The 26,758-nt window shown below is 46.2% G+C and overlaps 1 protein-coding gene across 1 annotated transcript in view; it reads left to right on the plus strand.

The window, feature by feature from the left end:
• SLC24A3 (solute carrier family 24 member 3) overlaps positions 1–26,758 on the plus strand; it is a 426,143-nt gene that overhangs the window by 308,889 nt on the left and 90,496 nt on the right. The window contains exons 4-6 of the mRNA XM_065919590.1: positions 16,879–16,953; positions 20,306–20,390; positions 21,139–21,242. Coding sequence (XP_065775662.1) covers positions 16,879–16,953; positions 20,306–20,390; positions 21,139–21,242 — 264 coding nt within the window. The remainder of the gene's footprint in view (positions 1–16,878; positions 16,954–20,305; positions 20,391–21,138; positions 21,243–26,758) is intronic.

A 26,758-nucleotide genomic window follows, 5' to 3' on the forward strand; every position in this document is an offset into this window, starting at 1 on the left:
GTTGTTTAATAGACAGGTAATGTAAGTATGAGTTTTATTACTCAATGTTCAGTATTACTCAATGTTGAATATTGAGTTTTTATTACTCAATAAAAACCAACCAAATAATTCAAATGAAACAAATATCACATATTAACACATTTATATGGAATCTAGAAAGATGGTACTGATGCCCTATTTTCAGGGCAGGAACAGAGACACAGACACAGAGAACGGACTTGTGGACACAGTGGGGAGAGGAGAGGGTAGAAGGAATTGAGATCATAGAATTGATCTATATACACTACCCTGTGTAAAGCAGATAGCTAGTGGGAAGCAGCTGTATAGGACAGGGTGCTCAGCTTGGTACTCATGATGACATAGAGGGGTGGAATGGGGGAGTGGATGGAAGGGAGGCTCAGAAAGGAAGAGATATATGTATACATATGGCTGATTCACTTCATTGTACAGTAGAAACTAACACTGTAGAGCAATTATATTCCAATAAAAAAAGACAGATGATATAAGCATGAGTAATAGTTTAGTTCAGTTGCTCAGTCATGTCCGACTCTTTGAGACCCATGGACTGAAGCACAGCAGTCTTCCCTGTCCATCACTAACTCCTGAAACTTGCTCTAATTCATGTCTATTGAGTTGGTGATGCCACCCAACCATCTTATCCTCTGTCTTCCACTTCTTCTCCTGCCTTCAGTCTTTCAGGGGCTTTTTCGGTGAGTAAATTCTTCATATCAGGTGGCCAAATTATTGGCTTTTCAGCTTCTGCATCTGTCCTTCCAATGAATATTTAGGACTGATTTCCTTTAGGATGGACTGGTTTGATTTCCTTGCAGTCCAAGGGACTCTCAAGAGTCTTCTCCAACACCACAGTTCAAAAGCATATGAGTACTAGAATCCAATCAAATAATTCTCTCATCTAGGCCACTTCATAATTGGAATTCCAAATGGAGTGTAGGGGGCATTTTATAAACCAAGGCACAAGTCATATTCAAATATTTTCTTATCTCCAAAATGCTTCACTTGTGGTGAGAGTTTGAGCTTGAGTAGCTGTCTGCATTCCTGAGGTTGTCCCACTGACTTTGCCTGGTTGGGTGTCTGACCTAAATTTTCTGTGGTTTTGTAGATCAGAGACAATCTTATCATGACAAACAAGAAGATGTTTTCTTAAATGCAAAAGTCCCATCTTCCTTGGGGCAAGAGGAAGTTGGCTGTGGCTCTGTCTTCTCTGCTGGGGAAACTTCCCACAGACAGGGAACAGATGGGCCTGGATTTAGATACCATCTGCTTTTCAGTTGTAATTAACATCGGATCCAGGGGTTGGTTGAATTTTGCCATTGTGTTGGCCTTCCCCGTTGACCGCTCAGGAGTCCTAAATCCTGTGTTTGTTGGAATGTGAAACTTGGGTTGGGTTTTCTTGGATGGGCATTAGCTCTTATGAGACAAGGAAGGAAAAGGAAACCATTTTTGAGTGCCTGCTTCCAGTTGAGTGACCCCCAGATGCGGTTGGAGAGAGGAAGAGTCCTGTTCATCTTGCCTTGTGTTTGTGTAAAGAAGAAAAATAGGAATGATCCTCTGAGTCCATTTCAGTTCAGTTGGTTCCACTTTTCTTTCTAACAAGGTGATTGAAATAATAATGACCCAGTAATATTATTCAGCATTTATTGAACACTTGCAACATTCCAGCTGTGGTGCTAAGAATTCTACATGATCTAGTTTCAAAACAACCACTTGAGGTAGATACTGTTATCCCCATTTTACAAACAAGGAAAACTGAAACCTCAATGTGGTTGAAATTCTCACCTCAGGTCACACTGCTGAGATATGGACCAGGCAATCATAGAAAAAGCAAGGGAATCCCAAAAAAACATCTACTCCTGCTTCATTGACTACGCTAAAGGCTTTGACTGTGTGAATCTCAACAAACTGGAAAATTCTTAAAGAGATGGAAATACCAGACCACTTTACATACCTCCTGAGAAACCTATATGCAGGTCAAGAAGCAACAGTTTGAACCGGACATGGAACAACGGACTGGTTCAAAATTGGGAAAGGAGTACGTCAATGTTGTACATTGTCACCCTGCTTATTTAACTTATATGCAGAGTACATCATGTAAAAGGACAGGGTATGAGTCCCAAGCTGAAATCAAGAATGATGGGGAAAATATCAACAACCTCAGAAATGTAGGTGATGCCACTCTTAATGCCAGAAAGAGAAGAGAAACTAAAAGAGCCTCTTGATGAGGGTGACAGAGGAGAGTGAAAAAGCTGGTTTAAAACTCAACATTCAGAAAACTAAGATTATGACATCTGGTCCCATCACTTTATGGCAAATAGATGGGGAAAAGTTGGGGACAGTGACAGATTTTATTTTCTTGGGCTCCAATCACTGCAAATGGTGACTTCAGCCTCAAAATTAAAAGATGCTTGCTCCTTGAAAGAAAAGCTATAACAAACATAGACAGCGTATTAAAAAGCAGAGACATCCATATAGTCAAAGCTATGGTTTTTCCAGTAGTCATGTACAGTTGTGAGAGTTGGACCACAAAAAAGGCTGGGTGCCAAAGAATTGATGCTTTTGAATTGTGGTGCTGGAAAAGACTCTTGAGAGTCCCTTGGACTGCAAGGAGATCAAACCAGTCAATCCTAAAGGAGATCAACCCTGAATATTCACTTAAGGACTGATGTTGAATTTCCAGTACTTTGGCCACCTGATGCAAAGGGCCAACTCATTGGAAAAGACCCTGATGCTGGGAGAAGAGGGCGACAAAGGATGAGATGTTTGGATGGCATCACCAACTCAATGGACATGAGTTTGAGCAAACTCCAGGAGATAGTGAAGCACAGGGAAGCCTGGCGTGCTGCAGTCTATGGGGTCACAAAGAGTCAGACACAGCTTAGCAACTAAGCAACAATAAATTGACGGACTCCTGCTTCATAACCATGGTTCATCACTGCCTCCACCAACTTCTTTACCTTGACGGGGAGAGCAGGAGTAAGCAGGGCTCCCCTTGTGGCCCAGCTAGTGAAGAGTCTGTCTGCAACGTGGGAGATGTGGGTTCAATCCCTGGGTTGGGAAGATCCCCAGAGAAGGAAATTGCAACCCATTCCAGTACTCTTGCCTGGAGAATTCCATGAACAGAGGAGCCTGGCAGGCCACAGTCCATGGGGTTGCAAAGAGTCAGACACGAATGAGCAACTAACACTTTCACAGGACTAACCAGTCACGCAGATTACTTCCATTCCTGCTTTATTGGCTCCAGAGAAGAACTGAAGTAATTCAAAGATGCCACTGTTCTCCAGTTTCTTTATAATCTCCAGGAATTTGTCTCTCTTGTACTTCAGTGTGGGCTTCCCAGGTGGTGCTAGTGATAAAGAACCTGCCTATCAATGCAGGTTAGACGTAAGAGACAGATTCGATCCCTGGGTCGGGAGGATCTTCTGGAGGAGGATGTGGCAACCCACTCCAGTATTCTTGCCTGGAGAATCCCCTGGACAGAGGAGCCTGGCGGGCTACAATCAATAGGGTCACACAGAGTTGGACACGACTGAAGCGAATAAGCATGCATGTACCTACTTCAGCATGCTTTACCCTTATGCCTTTAGACGATCTCCTGGGTTTTTAGCTGCAACTCTGCATCTTGCTTTTTCTGAGCCCTGGGGGAGATGAGTGTAAGCATGATTAACTTTTAACTTCTGCCTTAAAGCCCCAGTTCCTCATGTTGGTGTCATCATCTACAGACTGCAGCAAAAGTCGGTCCTCTTCCCGTTATCAGAGGCATTGTCCCTCCAGCAATAGAAAGATGCTTAGTAGAACATCTGAGAGCATCTCTGTCTTGAGCCCTGATGCTTTCTAAGGGCACACGATGTGAATAGAATGCACGAAGGACACCCAAGACCAGCAGTCATTCACACTGTTGTCTGGGTACAAAGGATTCCTTGGAATACCCTGAATGTCAGCCCAGGGGAGGGACCTTCTGTGCCCAGCTAAGCTAATTGTCTGGCAAGAGAGGTTTTGAACCTCCTAGTTAAAAGTCCATAGTACTCATCTGGGAGTGATTTTAGTGGATTGTCATTGAAGTGTGAAGTTGGAAGTACTACAATACAAAACTTTGGTCTGGCTTCATTAACTATACTAGATCTTAAGCAATAAAATGAAGGTGAGAGTTTAAGCCCCACGCAAGCCTGTTGGTTTTGCTCACTTAGACACACAGCCCCAGGCTGGACTGCTACCCACAGCCATCCAGCCTGTTGACCCCTCAATCACAAGCAGGGTGACCTGTGTCGCCCTCCACCATGAATGGGAAAGCTTCTTCCACTCCAGGAGAAAACGATCCTGGGTCAGTTCTGATAAGAGGACACAGTAAAGGCATGCAGTTAAGGAAGTAGTTTCAACCCGGCACATGACCATGCCTTTTAACTGGATACCCAGAGCTAGATGGTGATGTGTCCATCTGAGCACCTTCTCAGGTCACTGACCTCCCAGGAACACAAAACATTGCATAAGAAACAAGAGAGGAGAATGGATACATGCATATGTATGGCTGAGTCCCCTCACTGTTCACCTAAAACTATCACATTGTTAATCGGCTAGACCCCAATACAAAATTTAAAAATTTTTTTTAGAGGAACAAGAAAAGATGGTGCCTCTTTACTCAGGTTTCTGCACAACACAACTGAAGACAAATAAGTTGATCCCCTCCACTTGAAGCAAACAGCCACCTACAGTAGGAATAACATGTATCCTCCTGCTTTTTGCTACTGCCAACCAGTTTCTATCACATGTACTTTATAAGGGTTCACATCATCCCACCAGCTGAATTTTTTTTTTTTTTTTTAGTGAAGTATAGTTGATTTACAATGTTGTGTTAGTCTCTGTGTATAGCAAAGTGATTCAGTTATACCTATATATACACATTCTTTTTCACATTCTTTTCTACTATGGTTTATCGCAGGATACTGAATATAGTTCCCTGAGCTGTACAATAGGGCCTTGTTGTTTATCCACCCTATATATAAGTTTGTCTCTGCTAGCCCCAAGTTCCCACTTCTTTCCTACCCCTGCCTTGGCAACCACAAGTCTGTTTTCTATGTCTGTGAGTCTGTTTCTGTTTTGTACATAGGTTCTTATGTGTCATATTTTAGATTCCACATATAGGTGATATCATATGATGTTTGTCTTTTTCTTTCTGACTTACTTTGCTTAGTATGATCATCTCTAGATGATCTCATTGTTGCTGCAAATGTTGTTATTTAATTATTTTTATGGCTTAGTAATATTCCATTGTTATATATGTATATATATGAAATATAGCATATGTTTATATAAAACAAGATATATATATATATATATGTGTGTGTGTGTGTGTGTGTGTGTATATATATATATATATATATACACCACATCTTCTTTATCCACTCATCTGTTGATGAACATTTAGGTTGTTTCTGTGTCTTGACTATTGTGAATAATGTCACCAGTTGAAATTTTACAATTAGAATGAATAGTGCATAAAGTGTTTCACTACCTAAATATTAGATATTAAAACTTTGAATTCACCAACAAGAAGTTACTTACTTAAGAGTAATCCCCTTTGCAAAAGAAACATGAAAGAGGATAACAATTATGGAAAAATGGGGGATAATTTGCAGTCTATTTTTCAGAATATTGAGTATGCCTGCGTTGCTGGAAATGCATTAGTAAGAGGCTTGATTTCTATATACACTTTTTAATTAATAGAGGATGAGTTTTCACCTCCATCCTCCAGTAAATAAATGTTGAATAAATATTTAAAGAGCATGAGTTTGAAGAGGCGCCAGATGATGAGCCTGCCTGAAGTGCCCATGTCTCAGGCCAACTCTGTTTTTGGAAGTTTTGGTTATCTGCCCAGGGTTGGGCCTCCGTCCACTGTTTGATGTTATCTGGCAGCTGTGGTGCCCACCAGCTCCCAAGACTGTTTGGACAGAGAATAACAAGAAAACGACAGAAAGGCAAGAATATAAATGTCTTGATAACTTTAACCAGACTGGCGTCTTTCAAAGGCTCCATGTTGTTTAATAAGCTTAGCTCTGAATCTGGCATGGAAATTCCTACTTCAATGTGGCTTGCCTCGGAAAGACTCAGCTCTGGTTACTAATAAAAACTTTAAGGCAAGAAGCAGTTTTCTCACCAAACTTGGAGAGTTCTATCCTCTTGCAGATAGTTGAGTATGTGCTGGAATTTCAAAGTCCCCCAGAAAAGTTAAATTCTCTGTTATTTACAATATATCCTCAAGGTAGAAGTCATTGTCATTTTTTCAATGAGCCTGAAGGAGAGGCCAGTGCTAGCTAACAAACCTGCTGTCAGACCATCTCACATGGGGTTTTCAGAGCTCCCAGAGTATGTCACACATGTTTAGTGGCAATGGGAGAGGGGGAGTGTCATGGAGAAGTAGTAGGAAAGGCAGAAAGGAAAGAAATCACTCAAAGAAAGATGAGAGGTCTTCAGAAGCCCTCAAGTCAGTGGGCGTCCTGAGCATTGAGACCGCATCTCTTCTTTTGCTGCTGAAAGTAAGGTTAGAACCATGACTGGCTTGGGTTGTAGTCATTCAAATGGGGTTGAAGTCCAATTTCTGTTTTGTGCTGGTGCTGTGACTTAGGACTTATATTCTGTCTGCCTCAATTTCCTTGTCTGAAAAGTGGGGATAACAATAGTATCTCATGGGCTAGTTGAAAGGATTAAGTTGTAAAGCATTTCTATGCTTAGTCATATGGCCAGTATACTCAGTGGTCATGTGCTCAATGGTCAATATTCAAAAAATGTTACCTGTCATCATCATCACCATCATTATCTTTCTCATCATCATCCCCATCACCATCTTCACCATTGTCCCCATCTTCATCACCATTATCATCATCATCATCACCATCTTCACCATCACCACCATCTTCACCATCACCACCAACCACCATCATCACCATCTTCATCTTTATCACCGTCTTCACCATCACCATCACCACCATCTTCACCATCACCATCATCACCATCTTCACCATCGCCACCAACCACCATCATCACCATCTTCATCTTCATCACTGTCCCCGTCATCATCCCATCACCATCACTGTCATCACCATCAGCACCAGCATTATTACAATCATCAGCACACCATCAAAATCACTTTCATCATCACCATCATCATAAGGTTTTCCCAGTAAAGTCAACAATGATTCCTGATCATCACAGATGGTCTGCACCTATGAACCCAAATCTCTCAGTCTAGAGTATAAAAACTCCCCCAACTAACCTTAACTTGTTTCTGTAGCCTCATCTGTCTCTGCTAGGTCACTCACAATCTGCACTCCAGCCATAGTGTAGTTTTCAGCACAAACCATGTTAATTTATGACTCCATGTTTTCATTCATGCTGTTCTGTTGCCTAGTCAACTCTGTCCTGGTTTCTTTGATTGGCTAATACCTGTTCATCTTCTCAGACATGATATAAGCATTAGCTCCTCCAGATGGTCTTACTACACCCTCTCCTTCACTCCCTGAAACCTAGGCCCCGTGTCCTTCCTTAAAGTCCACAGAAAATCCAGTGAAGAACTCTGTGTTTACCTGTAATACCAAATGCTCTGCTTACATGTTCAGCAGACATGATGGTGTACCATTTTCCTAATCAAAGGAATTGGAAAGTTGGACCCAAACTGAATTTATAATGCTTACAACTGGCAGGTTCTGTGTGGCTGGTTGAGTGCTTTACAATTGTTTAATTCAATCATTTATCTAGGAATTATTTATTGAGCACATACTATGTGCTGGCCCTGATATGGGCACTAGGGATACATCAAAGGATGAGTTAGGCAAAGACCCCTGTCTGTGTGGAGTTTACATTCTAAGGAAGGAGACATACAATAAAATAAACATCATGATAAGAATTATTTGGTATGCTAGAAGGTAATACTGGTAATGGAAAAAAAAAAGAGGAAATGGAACAGGGTCAGAAACAGGAGGAGGAAAGGTGAAGGAAAAGGAGGCTCCATGAAGGTGAGGTTTCAGCAAAGGCTGAAGGAAGTGAGGCACAGAGCCAGGTGGATGGCTGGGGAGAAAGTGAGGCTGTCACAGAGAATAACCAATGCGAAAGCCCTGAGGCAGAGCTTGCGAGGCTCATTCAGACAGCAGCCAGGAGACCTGGGTGCAGGCAGCAGAATCAGCAAGGCAGAGAGTAGGGGAAGCAGGGCAGCCATAGTCCTTACTCAGCATCAAGAGATGCTACCCAACAGTCCAGACTCGCAGCTTCTCCCTTGGGAGATCAGAAGCTCTGGCCTTGCTAAGCACGTGTTCTCATGCATCGCTGGTTAGGGCAGAGCGCAGGCCGCCCACTTCAGATGGGCATCCACTGTTCAGTGAGCCGCAGAGCCTGCCTCGTCCTCTGTGGGCAGCTGAGGCCCTGGCAGCAAGTAGCAGCCTCTGACAGGCATGCCCAAACCTGCTGCCTCCACTCTCTGCTCCCATCCTGCCTTGACCATCCTCCTCCCCTCAGCCCTGATCTCTGCCTGCTCTGTGTAAGTCCAGTGAAGACTCCTGCAGGCAATACCCTGAAAGGGAAGGAAGTCCACGACAATGGGAGGGAGTTTTCATTCTTGATTCTACAAAGGAGACTCTTCCTTTGGAAACAATGAATGGGCTTCCTGGAGTATTTGCACATACTTAGGTGGAGGATTGCCAGGGGCCCAGGAACACACTTGCCTCCTATTTCTGTCACACTTGTCTCCTATCCTGACAGCAGGGTGGTTGCGGGGGGCGGGGGGGCGGGGGGGGGTGTTGGTAACTACTTCTTCAAAAATGAACTTATTAACAAAACCGCAAACTGTGCCTTGATCACATTATCTCACACCTGTTAAGATAGCTACTATCGAAAAAATAAATAAAAACAGAAAATAACAAGTGTTGGTGAAGATATGGAGAAACTGGAGCTCGTAAACTGTTGGATAGAATGTAAAATGGTGCAGCCCCTATGGAGAGCAGTATGACTGGTCCTCAAAAAATGAAACACAGAATTACCATATGATCCAGTGATTCTGTTGCAGGAAGGGGGACTTCCAGGGCCCGAAACTGGGCTCTTGTCTAACACTCAGAAATGAATTGTCCGAGGAGACACATGTGCTGACAATGCAAGAGATTTTATTGGGAAGGGCACCCAGGTGGAGAGCAGGAGGGTAAGGGAACCCAGGAGAACTGCTCTGCCGCGTGGCTCGCAGTCTTGGGTTTTATGGTGATGGGATTGGTTTCCGAGTGGTCTTTGGCCAATCATTCTAATTCAGAGTCTTTCCTGGTGGCGCATGCATTGCTCGGCCAAGTTGGATGCTAGCAAGAGGGATTCTGGGAAGTGGACGGACAGGCAGTGTCTCCTCTCGACCTTTCCCGAACTCTTCCGGCTGGTGGTGGCTTATTAGTTCCCTATTCCTTATCAGGATCTCCCGTCCTAAAACAACTCATGCAGATGGTTACTATGGTGCCTGCCCAGGGTGGGCGGTTTCAATCAGTGTGCTTCTCCTAACAATTCCACTTTTGGGTATCTACCTCCAAAGAGTTGCAAGAAGGAACTCAGACTTTTGTACATCAATGTTCACAGCAAAGTTATTGACTATAGCTGAAAGATGGAAGCAACCCAAATGTCCAGTGATAGATGAACGATTAAATAGAATGTGGCATATCCTTAAAATAGAATATTACTCTGCCTTGAAAAAGTAGGGCATTCTGACCCCTGCTGCAGCACGTATGAACCATGGAGACATTATGCTGAGTGAAATAAGACAGTCACAAAGGGACAAATACTGTGGGATTCCCCTTATATGAGGTCTCTAGAGTTGTCACATTCATAGACACAGAAAGTAGAAAAGTGGTCACCAGGGGCTGGGAGGAGAGGGAATGGGGAGTTAGTGTTTAGTGTAGACAGTTTCAGTTTGGGAAGATGAAAAGGATCTGGAGGTGATGGTGTACAGCCGTGTGATACTTAATGCCATGAAGCTATACACTTAAACATGGTTAAAATGGTAAATCTTGTGTATATTTAACACAATAAAAAAATGAAGTTTTTAAAAATAAAAAAATATGGGGAGATGTATAATATATGTATATATGTGCATGCATGCTAAATCGCTTCAGTTGTGTCCGACTCTGCAACCCTGTGGATTGTAGCCTGCCCAGCTCCTCTGTCCATGGGATTCTCCAGGCAAGAATACTGGAGTGGGTTGCCATGCTCTTCTCCAGGGGATTATATATATATACACATTTATATAATATAGGTATCTCTTTATAGTGTATATCTATATCTTTATGTCTGTGCATGTGTGCTCAGTTGTATCTGACTATTTGCAATCTCATGAACTGTAGCTCACCAGGTTCCTCTGTGCTTGAAATTTTCCAGGCAAGGATACTGGAGTAGGTTGCTATTTCCTTCTCCAATCCTTAAATCTGTATATATATCTATATCTATCTATATGTGTATAAAGAGAGAGAGAGAGAGGTGCTGTTGTGTGGTGATGAGGGGCATGTAGTAGGGAGATAGTTCCTGGGCTCACATCCTGCCTCTGCCACCTACCAGCTGGCTGACCTGAACCAGGTTAACGAACTTGATTCCCCACCGTGAGGAGGCTGGATTAAACCAGCAGCCCGTCCTGCAGCCATGATTGTGAGGGTCAGTGGAGCATGCGTGTGACTGTCCCCCCCATCAGGGAGCCCCTGTAAGGCCCATGCAGACACCAGCCCATCTACAGAAACCCGTCCCCAGATCATGCCTTTAGTGGATATTATGGAGAGATGGCAATTACCAGTCCCACTTCCTTGAGAAACTGACAACCAAGTGAAATAAATGAGGTCCTCAGGGACTCCGGAACCATTCTCAGAGTGGTCCCTGTATGAGAGGTGTTGGGGTGGGGAAGAAAGAGGCGAGAGAACAAAGGAAGAGAAGGCAGATCTCATTCCCACGGCTCCGAGACAGTGACCCCAGGGTGCTGACCTCTGAGAACACCATCAACAGTGGGCTTTATCTGGTCGTCGTGAGAGGCATCAAGTAACACAATGACAAGGTTTATGCTGGTGAGCAGGAGTATTAACATATGCTCAGCCTCCTTTGGCAGTTGAGTCCCTGTGAGAGAATCCTTTTCAGTTGGCAGTGGTTCCAGCGACCTTCCGATGCCAACTACAGAAGGATGAGGGGTGGGGTGAAGAGAACATCCCCGAGTTCTGTTGCTCTCAGCCTTTGAGAGCAATGCTCTGGCTGGGAGTGCACTCACCTGGCTTGGACTGCTGGTGCACTCCCATGGGCATCTCCTGAGCAGCAGCCAGTGTTGAGACTGGACTGGTCCTCCTGGTTCTATCACGATGGCAGGACACACCCCAGAAAGAGCAACCAGGGAACTTTGAAAGGACAAAGTTTATTACTCCCAGATCCCGGGGGGGTACATCCAGGGCCACATGGTGAGGTCCTGGATGGCCAGGGCGGGGAGAGAGAGGGGGGAACAGAGCTGGGGTCCTGCCTTTATTGAGGGCAAGTGTAGGGTGTCTAGGGTTTCTCTGGTTCACTCTTTACTGGCAAATTTAAAACCTAAAAGCAGGAGTTTAGGGTGCAGATAGGGAAAATCGGGGTCAGTCCAGTGGTCACTTATTTGGGTCACCCAGGATTTCTGAGAGGGGAACTTCCTGGGTGAGGCAGCCTGTCTCCTCATCTAGTTGGCGATGTGTTTATTGAGACGGGTGCCTTTGGAATGGATGCCCTGGAGATCAAAAGCCTAATGTCAGGCACTTATGTTAAAAGAAAAGCTCATGGCCAGACACTTAACTAGTGTCCCCACTCGATTTTAGGAAGACAATTGTTTCTGAGAGTGGTCCACCTTGATTTCTTCTTTTTTGGTATACAATGTCTTGTGGGGTTTTTTTGCCATTTAAAAAACTGAAGTATAATTAACTTACAATGTTATGTTACTTCTGGGTATACAGCAAAGTGATTCAGTTATGTATGTATACAAACACACGCGTTGTTTGGATTCTTTTCCATTATAGGTTATTAAAAGATGAATAGAATATAGTTCCTTATGCTATACGGTAGGACCTTTTGTTTATTTGTAGTATATATATATATATGTATATGTATATATATGTTAATCGCAAACTCCTCCAAAAATACTTTTATTTATTTAGAATAGTTTTAGGTTTACAGAAAAAATGAGCAGGAAGCACAGATAGATCACATACATCCCTCCTCTCCCCCTTGCACAGAGTTTCTCTCATTATAAACATTCTGCATTTGGTGGTGCAGCTTGATTTCAATACTGCATTTAGTTCCTTTCACAGTCTTCCTTAACACACTTCGCTCTTACTTTAACTCGAGGTCTCCTGGAAGCTGACCTTAAGACAATGTTTAGAACTCAGTGGTCCCTTGTGGAGAAAGGAAATATTGATTGGGGTGTAGGAAGTGAGATGGGAAAAGGAGAGATTGCTGATAAAAGGTGAGCGTTGGAGCTTATGACCCTACAGGCTCCTGAAGCTTGATTCAGCTGTGGGAACACAGGAGGATGAAGTGGAGGGACCCTCTCAGGGAGTGAGGGAGCAGGGACTGATGCCCCAACTCCCACTGGTCAGGTCTTCAAGCAGATTGAGGCAAATTCTGACTATTGAAAGGCAGTGTGTGTGTGTGTGTGTGTGTGCGCGAAGTCGCTTCAGTCGTGTCCAACTCTTTGCGATCCCATGGACTCTAACCCACAAGGCTCCTCTGTCCATAGGATTCTCCAGGCAAGAATAATGGAGTGGGTTTTCATGCCCTTCTCCAGGGGATCTTTCAGACCCAGGGATTGAACCCACATCTCTTATGTCTCCTGCATTGTCTGGTGGGTTCTTTACCACTAGCGCCACCTGGGAAGCCCACAAGAAGGCAGTAGACTTCCCTAATGCCCGATGAACATGGTAGGACCAGGGGGCACCCCTAACCATCTGCTGTGTTCCTCTTCCCTGCAGCCCACTCCCCAACCTCAGATCCTCTTGGTCAGAATCCAAGGCTGGCTGAGATTTTGTCTCTCTCTAATCACCAGGGCAGTGAGCTGTTCCAACAGAATGATATCTACAATGGTAGCAGAACCTGAGAGTGGTGGGTGAGTCGGTTCTGCCATAGCATCATGGGGCCACCAGGCACCAAACTTTTCAAGGGGGAGAATGATTTTTAAAGAAAAAACTTTTTTCCAAGTTTAATCGTATATGATCACTTGAAACCATGAAAAAGAGACAGAAAAAAGGAAGATCTTTTTGTTGTTGTTGTTGTTTATTCTGATCATCTTCCCTGGGAGATTTAGAACAATTTCTACCAAAGCCAGATTTCTACAGTCTTCTCTAGAAATTGCTTCTCCAGCACCACTTTCACTGAAATTAAAGACAGAGAAACACGAGTACAGATGATGGAGTAAAAGGAAATTGTCTGTGAAAACCGCTGACTGTAGATGCCACATAAAACAGCGGGGCTAATGTCATGCTGGTGGGATACATTTGCCCTCACAATTCGGAAGTCCTTATGTGTATCAACATTTCATCTAGAGCCTGTTCACCCCTGTAAAGCCCCAGGCCATGATGACTTCCTGTTACCTTAGATATTTTGCAGTTTAACTATTTTTACCAAAGTTCTCTAGTTGATTAGTCCCAATCAACTTTTAAAATTGCCTGATGAAATAGAATTTATCTTTCAAAATCCTAGTTCATTAGACACTTTCTCTGTGAAGCCTTCTCTGACCTCCTTCACTCACACCCAGCAGAACAAATCTTTTATGCCTTGTATCTGTTAGGGAGGCACATGGCTGCAAGTACAGAAATCCCAACTAATGGGGACTGAGGCAAATAGGAGATTCATTTTATCACCTACTAAGAAGTACAGAGGCAGGTGGTTTCTGGCATTAGATCAGCTGGTGAATAGCATTCTTCAGAGCTCTGGTACCCTTAGCATGTTGGTATGTATTGTCATGTTTATTGTCTCATGGTCACATAGTGGCTGCTGACACTCTAGACATCACATCTGAGTTCAAGGCAAGAAGAAAGGGTGACTTTACTTGAATCTGTCCCTTATTCTCATTGCCCAAAATTGTGTGAGTGGTCATGGCTAGTTCCAGGGAGGCTAGAAAAGCTGAATATATAGTCATTCAGAACAAGAAACTTTAAATTTCTTGGAAGTTACTTCTTGTTATTATTGTTTTCACTATGGCTCTTTTCATCACCTTGGCTGTAGCTATTAAGCTGTTGCCACAATAGTGCTATATAACAAATGGCCTGAAAACCTCAACAACATACAACAGTAAACATTTATTTAGCTTGTGGGTGTTTGGGGTTCAGCAGAACTGGGTTGAGCTTGGTCAGTCTCAGCTGAGACAGCAGGGATGACTGGGACATGTCTTGGCTTTTCTTTTTTTTTTTTCCATTTGCTTCTCTCCAGCAGCCACAGAAGCTAACTAGAGAGCATGGTGGGGTTCATGCTGAAGGCTAGTGAGCTCAGGATAGTCCCTCAAGGTCACACAGCTTGGAAGTGTCAAGTCCAGGACTGGATGCAAGGTCCTTGACCCCATCCTGGACTTCCTCCAAGGCTGCAGGCTGCCAGCAGTCACTGTGCCAGGCATGCTCCTTGGCCACTTCCCTGAACGACTTCTGAAGACGACACCAGCTACTATTTGAGTGCTCCCATCTTGGAACCTATTCACTCCAGGCAAACCTGGCCCTCATTCTGGGCAAACCTGGAACAGAATAGTGAGGAACATGTGAAGGGCATAGCTGCCTCCCTTCTTTGAAGATACATAAACCTGAAACATGACCCATGGTCCCTGGCAGCATGTGGGTCAGTGTCTGAGTAGAGGTGTCCTCATGCATTCCAGGGAAGAAAAGCCGTTGTGGTCTGATACTAGAGCTGCAGCTCACACAGATGACCCCCTCCCCCAAACATCTTCACTCATCGTATTTAGAGCATGACCCACATTCATCTGCCTTGCTTGCTATAGCTGAGCCGCAGTTTCCACTGGCCTAGGCTCCATGTGGGCAGTCCCAGGGTATTGGGCCAGCTCAACCCTTTTTGAGACTTCCAGTCTGTCTTGTATTTTGCAGTGCACCTTGTAAAAATAATAATAATTAATAATAATTATAGTAATAATAATTAAAGACCATTATTCAACAACTCCCCATCTGGAAGCTTTCCTAGAAATGCAAAAGGATATATGCTTAAAGATTTTTTTTTAATTGCAACACTGTTTATGGTCCATTCATTTATAGAAGAAAAGAGGGATTCACTCCAAATACAGAGGTAGCAAGGGTTTACTCATGTTCATGCTGATCACGTTTATTCTTGTGTATAAATGGTATATTTATGTGAACACGCAATCCAAATAAACCTTTCAAATATAAATAAATAAGGACATTGGTGGCTCTGACGGGCAACCCCCAAAAGTGGCTGACTAGGATTCTGAAACTGTCCCTCCCTCTGTGTGACTGGCGAAGGCAGTCATTAGTAAGTGAGCTGAAATAGGAAGCAGAGATGGGGCAGAAATCAAAAACGACCTCTGCGTGGGGTGACAATGGCCCTGTGGGAAGACTTGGAGAGGATCCTTGGAAAAGTTAAGATGTCCTCTGTGGTATCTGGGAGATGGGTCAGTAACCCCCTGCCTCCCATGTGAGTTAGGAGAAATGAGACTACCAGAACATGCCTTAATTCCTGGCCTGACAAAGAGGGGCAAATATTATTAATAATGGTGGTATTGTTATCATTGTAAATGATGATATTATGTTATCCTTTGGAAATACAGGAATGGTCAAATTAATCCCCAAATGCCTCATTCTCTAAAGTATTTGGACCAGTGCGTTGATAAAATCATCCATGTCACCACTTCCAATAGGTCCTTTGCATCTTCAGGTTTGACTTTGTACATTTGTTTTGTTCCCTTATACTGTTTTATTATTATTATTATTAATGGTAGACCTTTTAGAGCAGTTTTAGGTTCACAGCATAATTGAACAGAAGGTACATAGTTCCCTCATCCCCCTGACCCCAACACACACAGCACCCCATCAGTATCTTGTTCTGTTTTGTTTGTTTTCCCAGTGGGGACCTGACTTCTAGTGGGTAACATAGCAAAGAGTTGGAAGAGAGTTTCTTGTAAGCAAAGTGGCAGGCTGCCCTCAGATGCCAGGAAGTGCTCTGAGCTGGAAAGACGCCCATGGCCTGGCAGGCCCCTAGGTGTCCAGAGGAGCCTTGTCACAGAATATTTGTGGGTGGGTGTCCTACCTCATGCTGCCTCGGGCATGGAACTAACTTGGTTTTCAGTAGCTTTCACCCTTGAAAGCACAGAGAGCCTGGCAAATCTACTCATTTCTCGTCCTAATCCAAGTGTTGACACTGCTGTGCATTAGACGAAGCTTTTTACCTCGAGGAAGATCAACACATAATATTGGAACATGGTCTTGGAGAGAGAGTTTATGGACTTGTAAGAGGTCGTTGGGGCTTTTAGCCTGTTGTACATAAACTAGATCAAGAAAAACAAAGCAGAATATGGGGAATGGGGAGGGCCTTTTACTTAGATTGGCATTAACCCAAAGGCCCTAAGTACATGGAGGACTGAGGCAAGGTGATCTGGAGGGAACGTGTTCTGGGCAGTGGGAACAGCAAGTGCAAAGGCCCTGGGGCAGCATCCATGGCACACTTGGGGATCTAGGAGGTGGACAAGGTGAGCATGTGACAGGTGGCAGGCATTGCAAAGACTCGGTATATAGTATAAACTGCTGAATTAATGAAGACAGGATGTTCTTGAAGCAGAGGGTGGCCTGACCCTCACCCCAGGGGCTCTGCCCCGACTGTGACTTTAACCCCTTCTCTCTTCTCTTCCAGGCTATGTACATGTTCTACGCGCTGGCCATTGTGTGTGACGACTTCTTCGTCCCCTCCTTGGAAAAGATCTGTGAGGTACATGTTTGAGCACTGAAACTGTTCCAGTCTCCTCCACTGAGGTCCTGAGGAGCCCTGCATGCTGCCGGGCAGGAAGGCCAGGCACCAGCATGCTTCAGAGCCGTGGGAAGTGGTAGCCCAGAAACTCACCCGTCTGCTTAGAGTTTCGGTGTGCCCGTGCATGCTGTTTTGGGTAGTGCTTAGTCGCTCAGTAGTGTCCAAGTCTTTGAGACCCCATGATTGTTGCCTACTAGGCTCTTCTGTCCATGGGGATTCTCCAGGCAAGAATACTAGAGTGGATAGCCTTTCCCTTTTCCAGGGGATCTTCCCAACCCAGGGATCAAACCCAGATATCCCGCATTGCAAGCAGATTCTTTCCCATTTGAGCCACCAGAGAAGCCCAAAAATACTGGAGTGAGTAGCCTATCCCTTTTCCAGGGGATCTTCCTGATCCAAGGAATCGAACTAGGATCTCCTGCATTGCGGGCGGATTCTTTATCAACTGAGCTACCAGTGAAGCCCATGCCGATCCATAGCTGGGCTTTAACCCTTCCGGCCAGCTCTCCCTGCACCATTTGGTGTAACTCGAAATGCAGTTTTTGTTCTGTTCCCACTTTCTTTTTCTTTTAAGTCTCACTCTTCCTTCCTCCTTCCTCCACCTTCCTCCCCACCCTTTCATTCTGCTGCCATAACCCTCCCTCATGATTCATGGGGTCCTCGAAGAGTGAGAAGTCTTCAGTCACACCTCCACCACACTTCCTCTCTGTGCATGTGCAGAAATACTGCAAGCCCCAAAAAGGGGCCCAAAATACAAGACAATACAAGGGCCCCAAAAAGCAAGACAATGAAAAAACTGGCTGCAGAGACCAGGAAAGGGTCTCTTCAAAGTCAGCCCAGGGGACACCAGGGTCAATTATGTCCCTTTTATCTGAAAATATTTAGCATATCCAGAGCTCTTTCAATTCTCTTGCTTCTTTCATCTCTTTTTCTGATTTGAAACGTAGTTTTCTTTATCTGGAAGCTTTCTGCTTTATTTTTAGTTCAGAATCCTGTTTTCAGAAAGTGCCTGTCTCCCAGGTGCACCTCCTGTCTGTCCGGAACTCCTGTTCCTTCACGTTGCCCTCAGCCTGGACTGTCCCTCCCCACTGTGTCTGAGTCACTGGGTCTTGGGGGACAGTGGGGAACAGAAGTTACATTTCCAATAAGTTCCCAGGTGATGTGCTGGTCTGGAAGCCACACTTGAGAACTACTAGCTTAAGCAGTTTCTTCCACCTCCTGAAGTCAGTTAGTTTTGTGTACTTGAAAGAGAATCATCCCACAGCAATCCTAGAGAGACCCCAGGAGTGGGTTCCTCTGTACAGTGGAGGTGGGAGAAGGGAAGTGAGAGAGCTGGTTTCTGAGATGGATGGATGGCCAGTGTGGAAGCCTTTTGTCCAAAGCAATTTAACCTGAAAATAGGGTCACCTGGTGGAGAAGAGGGGGAGGCACCGAAGTACGGGTAATCAGGGTCATCTGTGGTCTCTAAAATCCACCAGGAGCAGTTTAGTCCTCATACAAAGCCAACCACTCTCTTTACCACACATTGTTTAATAGCCAAGTTAAGACCTGGTGCTGGAAATGTACATGTAATTGTGCAGAATGTGTTCTCCACTGAGGACACACGTGGCACCTGTGAGCACAGCCCTTGGGGAGGAATCAAGGTGAAATGTGGGTGTGATCCTGGCCTGTGATCCTGGCCACGGGGCCTGGGGCTCAGAGAAGCTCCAGAGTGAGACCCGGGGGCAGGTGAAGTGCCAGAGCTGGAGATGCAGAGAAGAGGGAATTGACTCACCTTGAGATCAGGGAAGGGCTTGTGCAGGGGCAGGACGGGAGCAGCGGTCTCAGTGGTAGTGTCTTACAAGAACAGATATGTAAGCCAAGAGTCTGAGCAAGACAACTGAGCTGGGAGACCCAGGGACAAGACTCAGTGTGTGGGGAGCCCTGAGGATACCCGGCCCAGACATAGGAGTTTCTCAGGAGGAAGCTGGAAAGCTTTTGATGACTGTTCTGATGGATGGAGAGAGTCTCAAGGCAGGAAGTGCTCCCCCAACCAGCTGGTGATGCCAGGACCCAGTGAGATGTGGCCAGAGCTGATGTGAATGAGGGGTGAAAGAGGGGAGGTCCAGGAGGAAGAAGCAATGTGATGAATGAAGCAGAGAGAGGAACAGGACATGTATGAGCCCGGGGGTGGACTCCACAGCTATCGCCCCAGCGGGAGCCGGAGCTAGAGTGGACACTGCAGAGTGAGGCTCACAGCTCCTGGCGAGCCTGGGCAAACCAGCCATGGACCCTGAGCACTGCTGGAGTACCTGCCCAGGGAGACGGGGTGCCCGGCCACCCTCACAGCCACACCTTTCACCTTCAGACAGCCGCACCTCCTTCTTAGGGTCTTCTCAGAACCCCCTGCAAAGTTTACTGTTCAGTCAAGATCCAGGGAACCCAGGTTTTCGGGTCAAAATGTTCAGCAGGGCTCCGGGGCAGCCTCGGACGGGTCAGTGGAGCCAGGGGCCTTCACCGAGGCCGTGCTGCCCCTCAATGGCTGAGTGGGGAAGTGCAGCTGTGGTGCTGCTGGAAGAGGGACCAGGGTCCCTTAGCTGGGATGCCCAAGGGAGCCGCCTATTTACTGACAGCTACCAGCTTCCTTTCTGGGCCAGGAGTGGATGCAGAAAGGCTCCCCATGCCACCTTCCCACACCACCCAGCCTCAGTTCACATGTCTTCTTGCAAATCACCTTTTGGGTCAGCAAGCAAGGTAACCTGGAGAGCTCGTCTGGATCATCTCGGCGGGGCTCACCATCTCTTTCTACTCATTCTCACTGCCCCCCCTTCTCTCTACCCCAGGCTTCGAGGCTGCTTTGAGGATGGGTGATCCTCCCCAGCCCCAAATTCTCCATAGCCTCCCAGAATCAAGGCTCAAAAACTGGTTACCATGAGCCTAATTTAGCCCGAGAACATCAACAAGATAATGAAAAAAGTCAGAATCTTTTACATAAAAATGTGGATTTGGGCATCTCTATAAATAGGAATATTTGGCAACATAGAGGGAACTGAGCTTTTAAAAAGGAGGGAAAGGCCCACCCTGCCTCGCAAGACCACTCCCCCCCCCATTATCTCTGCAACCCCCCAGGCATCTGGCTTGGGATCCCTGGATCTTGTCAGAGCCTTTACTTGGAGGGAGCTTGTAGCCGCCTCCCTGATACTGCCCAGAGAGGAGGTGTGGCCCAGCTGGGGAGGAGGGGAAGCTGAGGAGGGACTGAGCTGGGACCTGGGGAGTCACAGTCGCTGCTGTTCCAGGAGAAACCCGACTCACCTGTGCTTTTGCTCCCCTGCAGCGCCTGCACCTCAGTGAGGATGTGGCGGGAGCCACATTCATGGCGGCCGGCAGTTCGGCCCCGGAGCTGTTCACGTCGGTCATAGGTAGGTGCCATCCTGAGGAACATCTCAGCTCTGTCCTCCCTGAGGAACGAGGGCTCTGGAAACGGGAGCCCTGAGACCCCAAGGAGCAGAGCACCAGCCTCCCCACCGCTGGAGTGGCTGTTTTCATCTTATTAAAATGGTGTTTTTGCTTTGCATGAATGGGTCCCAGACCCTGTTCCAATGGTCCTGTGGACAGAGGCTCCAATAGAGATTGGAAAGTTCTCTCCACCCCTCGGCTGTTTCCTGTAGATCCTGAGAACAGTCTAACTAACTCTTAAAAAAACTCCCCCACATATATGTGGAATCTAGAAAAACGGCATTGATAAAGATATTTGCAGGCAGGAATAGAGATTCAAATGTCAAGAACAGAGGTGTGTCCATGGGGTGGTGGGAGGAAGGGGAGGCTGGGATGAACTGGGAGAGTAGCATTGACATGTATACATATTTGGGTATACATAAACCAGATAGCTAGTGGGAAGTTGCTATATAGCAGAGAGAGCCCAGTTTGATATTCTGTGATGATCTAGAGGGCTGGGATGGGGGCAGGGCGGGAGACTCAAGAGGGCAGGGATATATGTATACATATGGCTGACTCACTTTGTATTATAGCAGAAACCAACACAGCATTGTAAAGCAACTATGCTCTGATAGAAAATGAATAAATAAATAAAAATCTCCCCCCACCGCCCCGCACCCACTTTGGATACAGCCCACCACAGCAGCCGGCTAACCTCGGTCTGTGTTTCAGGAGTCTTCATCACCAAGGGTGACGTAGGCGTGGGGACCATCGTGGGCTCCGCTGTGTTTAACATTCTGTGCATCATCGGCGTCTGTGGGCTCTTCGCGGGGCAGGTGAGACTCACGCAAAATGTGGCATGGTGCGGCCCTTGTGGAGGTAAGGCAGCGGCCTGTCTCCCTTGAGCGCACCCAAGGGCCAGCAATCTTGGGTGGGGTGACATGGGGTCTCATGCCTGAGAAGCTGGCCCAGCCAGGACTGGAAACCCAGGCAGCGTGATTTTGTCTCTGGGCCAGTGGATCATAGAGTTCAAGAGCCACGTGAATAGGTAACCAGCCTGCAGATCTGAGGGTGTCACCCTCATTTTGCTGTGTTACTGATCTGAACTGGAATGATGTAAACCAACCTTAGGAGTGGAAATGGAATTAATGGGGTGGAGGCAGAGGAGATGACAGGTTGTTTTTCTTCACTTGTCACAGTTTGGGGAGCATTCTCTCTTTTTCTATTAAGATCAAACATTTGACTTCTGTGTCCACTTGAGCTCACTTTGAGGGTCATGAGAGGCTTTGCATACCTGCATTTTAGCTATAGAGACTATTCCACTGCCAGAAGGTGTCATGGGGCCCGTGTGCATCTGGTGTCTGTCTTGGAAAATCTGGAGAAGACACCTGATGTCACCACCATGTGAGGCTGCCGGGCATCTGCAGCCAACCCCCCTCCCGGCTGGCTCTGATGCCCTAATTTCTTTCGTAGAAAGATTATTCAGAAACACAGTCCTGAGCTCTCTGCCCAAACAGCCAGGACTCCATATCTTCTAGGAAAAGCGACTTCCAGTAGCCCGTGAGGGTCTCCCACTTGCAGTACTGAGGAACCTGGGGACCGCACCAGCCCCCTCACTATGGAGGAAGGATGCAGGTTCTGCTGGAAATGGCTGGTTGGTTTGTAGGGCTAACGAACTTCCTGCCAACCTTCTCCCACATCCTTTCCCAGATCCTGGCCGGGGGCACCCAGCACCACCGACTCTCATGTGGACCCCAGAGTCTCAAAGGCCAGCTGCTCCCTGGCACCACTGCCCCCCTTACTGCCTGCTTTCATTCCCATCATCTTCATGCCAAGTGGTTTGTCTGGGTCGCCTGGTTGGTTTGTTGCTTCTGGGTACAGGCAGAGGGACACCTTGATCCCATCGGGTCGGCTGCAGAGACCACAGCTGGATGCTTACTCCCAGAACGGGCTTCTGGACAGCTGGGTCCATATGTGGTGATCAAGTTACACCTGATTTGCCAGACTGGATGTTTTCTTTCTTCATGCTTTCAGTCCGTTGTCTCATCTTAGATTTTATGGGCCCGCAACATGGTATATTTTAGATATCTTGTAAATGTAGTTAGTACCCCCAAAAAGTGAGTGTCCATCTTTGCCTTTGGGGCCGTTTGTACTTCCCTGGCTCCCGCCTATGCTGGCCACCCTCTCATTGCCTCCCGGAGATGAATAGTCACATTCTACAGAGCCGGTGGCTGTCAGCACTCTCTTAATTAGCATCGTCACCATTAGCAGTAGGAGTAGTAGCTCGGCCAGTATTAGTGTTGTCACTAGTTCATTAGTCATTTGTACCTGAAGCTTGATGCAAAGTCAAGCCCAAAGGGGGAGAAATAATGTAAAGAAATGAAACACATGGCTGACAAGTGCCGAGTAAATGCCACAAAACTAATTACATAGGAGGTGGGCTGAATGCACTTATGTTTCATAATTTATTAGCAATGCGGTTAATCACTGGCTTGGTTAGAACACCTGCAGAAAAGACACATTGCTTCCTGAACTTCAGCAAGTGCTGGGATCAGTCACTTCGCCCCCCTGGAAGGGCCTTGCCAAGCTCCTCTCCCATGATCAGGGGAGAAACACCAACCACGATTGTGTTAGAGGAGCCGGGTGGTGATTCCGAGGCTGACCTCCCTCCTGACTCTCCTTGTCCTGTGCCCACGTGGAGAGTTCCAGCTCTCTTTTTCAAACCTTTGTAGAATCCCAGAAGTCTTTGCAGAGGGAGAAAAAATGATGTTTTGGAGAGAACATGAGCCCAGGGATCAAATATGCCTGGATCTGAATCCTGGCTCTGCCATTTGCTGGCTATGGAGCCTTGGAGAAGTTATGTCACCTCTCTAAGCTTCAGTGTTCTCATCTGTAGAGTGGGTACAAGGACATCTACCTCTTAGCATCACTGTAAGGATGAAAGAGACCTTGTTCAGCAGTGCTTGGTCCACATGGTACACACTAGTATAGTCAGACACCATTATCAGCTCTGAGAAGAATAAGGTTCCCTGGGGTCACTGTCTCCAGATTCCACCCTCGGTCACTGCAATAATTTAACCTACCCATTGGCAGAACTTATTAACAATACAATCTACAAACAATGCTAGAGAGGATGTGGAGAGAAGGGAACCCTCTTGCACAGTTGGTGGGAATCTAAGTTGATAGAGCTACCATAGAGAACAAATGTTGTTGTTTAGTCACTAAGTCATGTCCAACTCATTTGTGACCCCATGGGCTGTAGCCTACCAGGCTCCTCTGTCCATAGGATTTCCCAAGCAAGAATACTGGAGTGGAATCCTGGAGTTGCCCTTTCCTTCTCCAGGGGATCTTCTCAACCCAGAGATCCATCCCACATCTCCTGCATTGCAGGTGGATTATTTACTGCTAAAACAGTAGGGAAGCCCGAGGAGATTTCTTTAAAAACTAACTAAAAGTAAAGCTACCATATGATCCAGCAATACCACTTCTGGGCTTATACCCTGAGAAAACCACAATTCTAAAAGACACATCTACCCCAATGTTCATTGCAGCACTATTTATAATAGCCAGGACATGGAAGCAATCTAGATATCCATTGACAGGTGGATGGAGAAAGTTGTGGTACATATATATGATGGACTATTAAAGTGTGAAAGTGAAGTCGCTCAGTCATGTCCGACTCTTTGTGACCCCGTGGACTGTAACCTACCAGGCTTCTCTGTCCATGGGATTCTCCAGGCAAGAATACTGGAGTGGGTTGCCATATTACTCAGCCATAAAAAGGAATGAATCTGAGTCTGTTCTAGTGAGGTAGATGAACCTAGAGCCTGTTATATAGAGTGAAGTAAGTCAGAAAGAGAAAGACAAATATCGTAGATTAACATTTACATATGGAATCTAGAAAAAGGGTACTGATGAACCCACTTGCAGGGTAGCAATAGAGACTCAACATAGAGAACAGACTTGTGCACCCAGGAGGGGAAGGAAAGGGTGGGATGAATTGAGAGAGTAGCATTGAAACATGTGCTGTGTGCTTAGTCGCTCTAACATGTCCAACTCCTTGCGACCCCATGGACTATAATGGGGTCCACCAGGCTCCTCTATTCATGGGGATTCTCCAGGCAAGAACACTAGAGTGGGTTGTCATGCCCTCCTTCAGGAGATCTTCCCGACCCAGGAATCAAACTGGGGTCTCCTGCATTGCAGGTGGATTCTTTACCAGCTGAGCCCAAACATACACATTACCATATGAAAAATAGATAGCTAATGGGAAGTTGCCATGTGACACAGGGAACTCAGCGCAGTAGTCTGTGACAACCTAGAAGGGTGGGATGGGGTGGGAGTGGGAGACAGGCTCACGAGGGATGGACTTATGGCTGATTCATGCTGATGTGTGGCAGAAACCACCACAACTTTGTAAAGCAATTATCCTTCAATTAAAAAAGAATCGTTGAACAACCACAGGATGCCAGTGGGGAGGAATGGGAAGGTCGGGGAGAAAATGAGAAGCAAGATGAGGTGTTGGGGATTCCCTGTTGGCCCAGGGGTTAAGAATCTGCCTTCCGATGCAGGGGATGAGGGTTCGATCCCTAGTTGGGAAGCTAAGATCCCAGTGAGTCACAACTCGAGAGTCTGTGCTCCACAGCAAAGGATCCTGCATGACATAGTGATGATCCCGTGTGCTACAGCTAAGACCCGACACCGCCAAATGAGTGAATGAGTGAATTAAAAAAGAAAAGATGTGGAGGTGTTAGTAGAAAGACCTCAGAGGACTGGTCCTGGTCCCTGTGCCTTCTGATCGCTGGGAGGAAAACCAACTTCGGTGAGACACAGGTGCTGCCTTATCTACCGAGAAGCCCTCCTGGGCAGTGGAGCTGGGACAGAGGGAGGTGGCAGCACGGGACAGGCTCTGGGAATTGAGCTGATTCATCAGTCCAGTCAGGGGGCTCACTTGGCAGCGTCATCTACGTTGCTCCGCACTTGCATTTGTGGGGAGAATTACCAGTGTGCGCCCGTGGGCTTCTCTAACGGTGTCCTCAGCATGAAAGGCTGTTCGTGACCCAGTCTGCTCCCCATCTGAAATTAAAGTGATTCAGCCATAAGGCTTGAGTTCCTGTCTCAATTAGGGTTTTGATGAATTCGATGTAATTGAATGTCTGCTACATTTGCAGTTTGCGAACATACCCAGCGCCTTGGAGTTCGCCTAAGGTGCTTTGGGGAGTTCTATGGGACGAGAAAGAAATTGCTTCTTGGAAAGTAGCTTATGGAAAGGTTCTTGGAATCCTCACAAGACATGTACAGGACTGTGGTCCTAAAGATTTTCTTTATTTAAGAGCAAAACATAATAACAAAGACAGAACACCGAGATCTGGAGGCAACACAGTAATGTATCTTACGTATTGTATTGAAAGAACTGCTGCCAGTTTTGCAAAACAACATACTTGAGAATTTAAATCTCCCATTCAGAGTTATGTTAAGCTTTCAAGACATAAGCATAGATAGGCAGTAAACAGTCTAACTGCATCCCAGATGCAGAACTCTCATATTCCGGTTATTACAGGCTGGCAGAGGAGCCCCTCGTTCCTCTCCCGGCATCCTAGAAATGTACCTGATGTCCTCTGGTGAGGTCCACCTCCTAGTGGCTGGGTTTGCCTTCCTTCTGTGAACACCTTGCTGGCCCTGGACAGGACGCAGAGGTGGCATCTCTGAATCAAGACCTGCCTGCCTGCGATTGGGTTTCCCCAGAGGAATCTAAACAGCAATTTCAAATTCAAGTAGTTTATCTAAAAGCTGATCTCAGAGACTTCCCTGGCGGTTCAGGGGTTAAGTGCTCCAGTGCAGGAACTGAGGGTTTGATCCCTGGTCAGGGAGCTAGAATCCCACATGCCTCCTAGCCAAAAAACCAAAACAGAAACAATTTTGTAACGAATTCAATAAAAACTTTAAAAATCGTTCACATAAAAAAAATAAATAAATAACAAAATAAAAGGTGATCCGAGGACAGGCCAGCCAGACAGTGGGGGAGTGAAACAGGCAGGTGAAAGCAGCCCAGGGCTGTGTGTCCCCAGCAAGTCCCTGGTGTGGGCGGCTGGGATGGCTGCTTCTGGGGGGCAGGAAGATAACATAGAACACAGCCTCCAGGTTTTCGCACTCAAGGGGTGGGAGCAGGGGATTTATCCACCAGCCTTCCCCGTCATTGCTTAAGGGTTGCCTTTGAGGGACCTTAATTCCATGACGTTCCAATTTACTGAGCACAGGCATGGTGGACTTTGGAGTCCAGAGAAAACCCCTAAGCAAGTAGACTTAGGAGGCTGGCTGTTGGAAGGACCTGAAATGGTAAAAGGTGGGGAGA

Source organism: Muntiacus reevesi, chromosome 2 (genome assembly GCF_963930625.1).
Source record: "Muntiacus reevesi chromosome 2, mMunRee1.1, whole genome shotgun sequence".
Classification (NCBI taxonomy): Eukaryota; Metazoa; Chordata; class Mammalia; order Artiodactyla; family Cervidae; genus Muntiacus; species Muntiacus reevesi.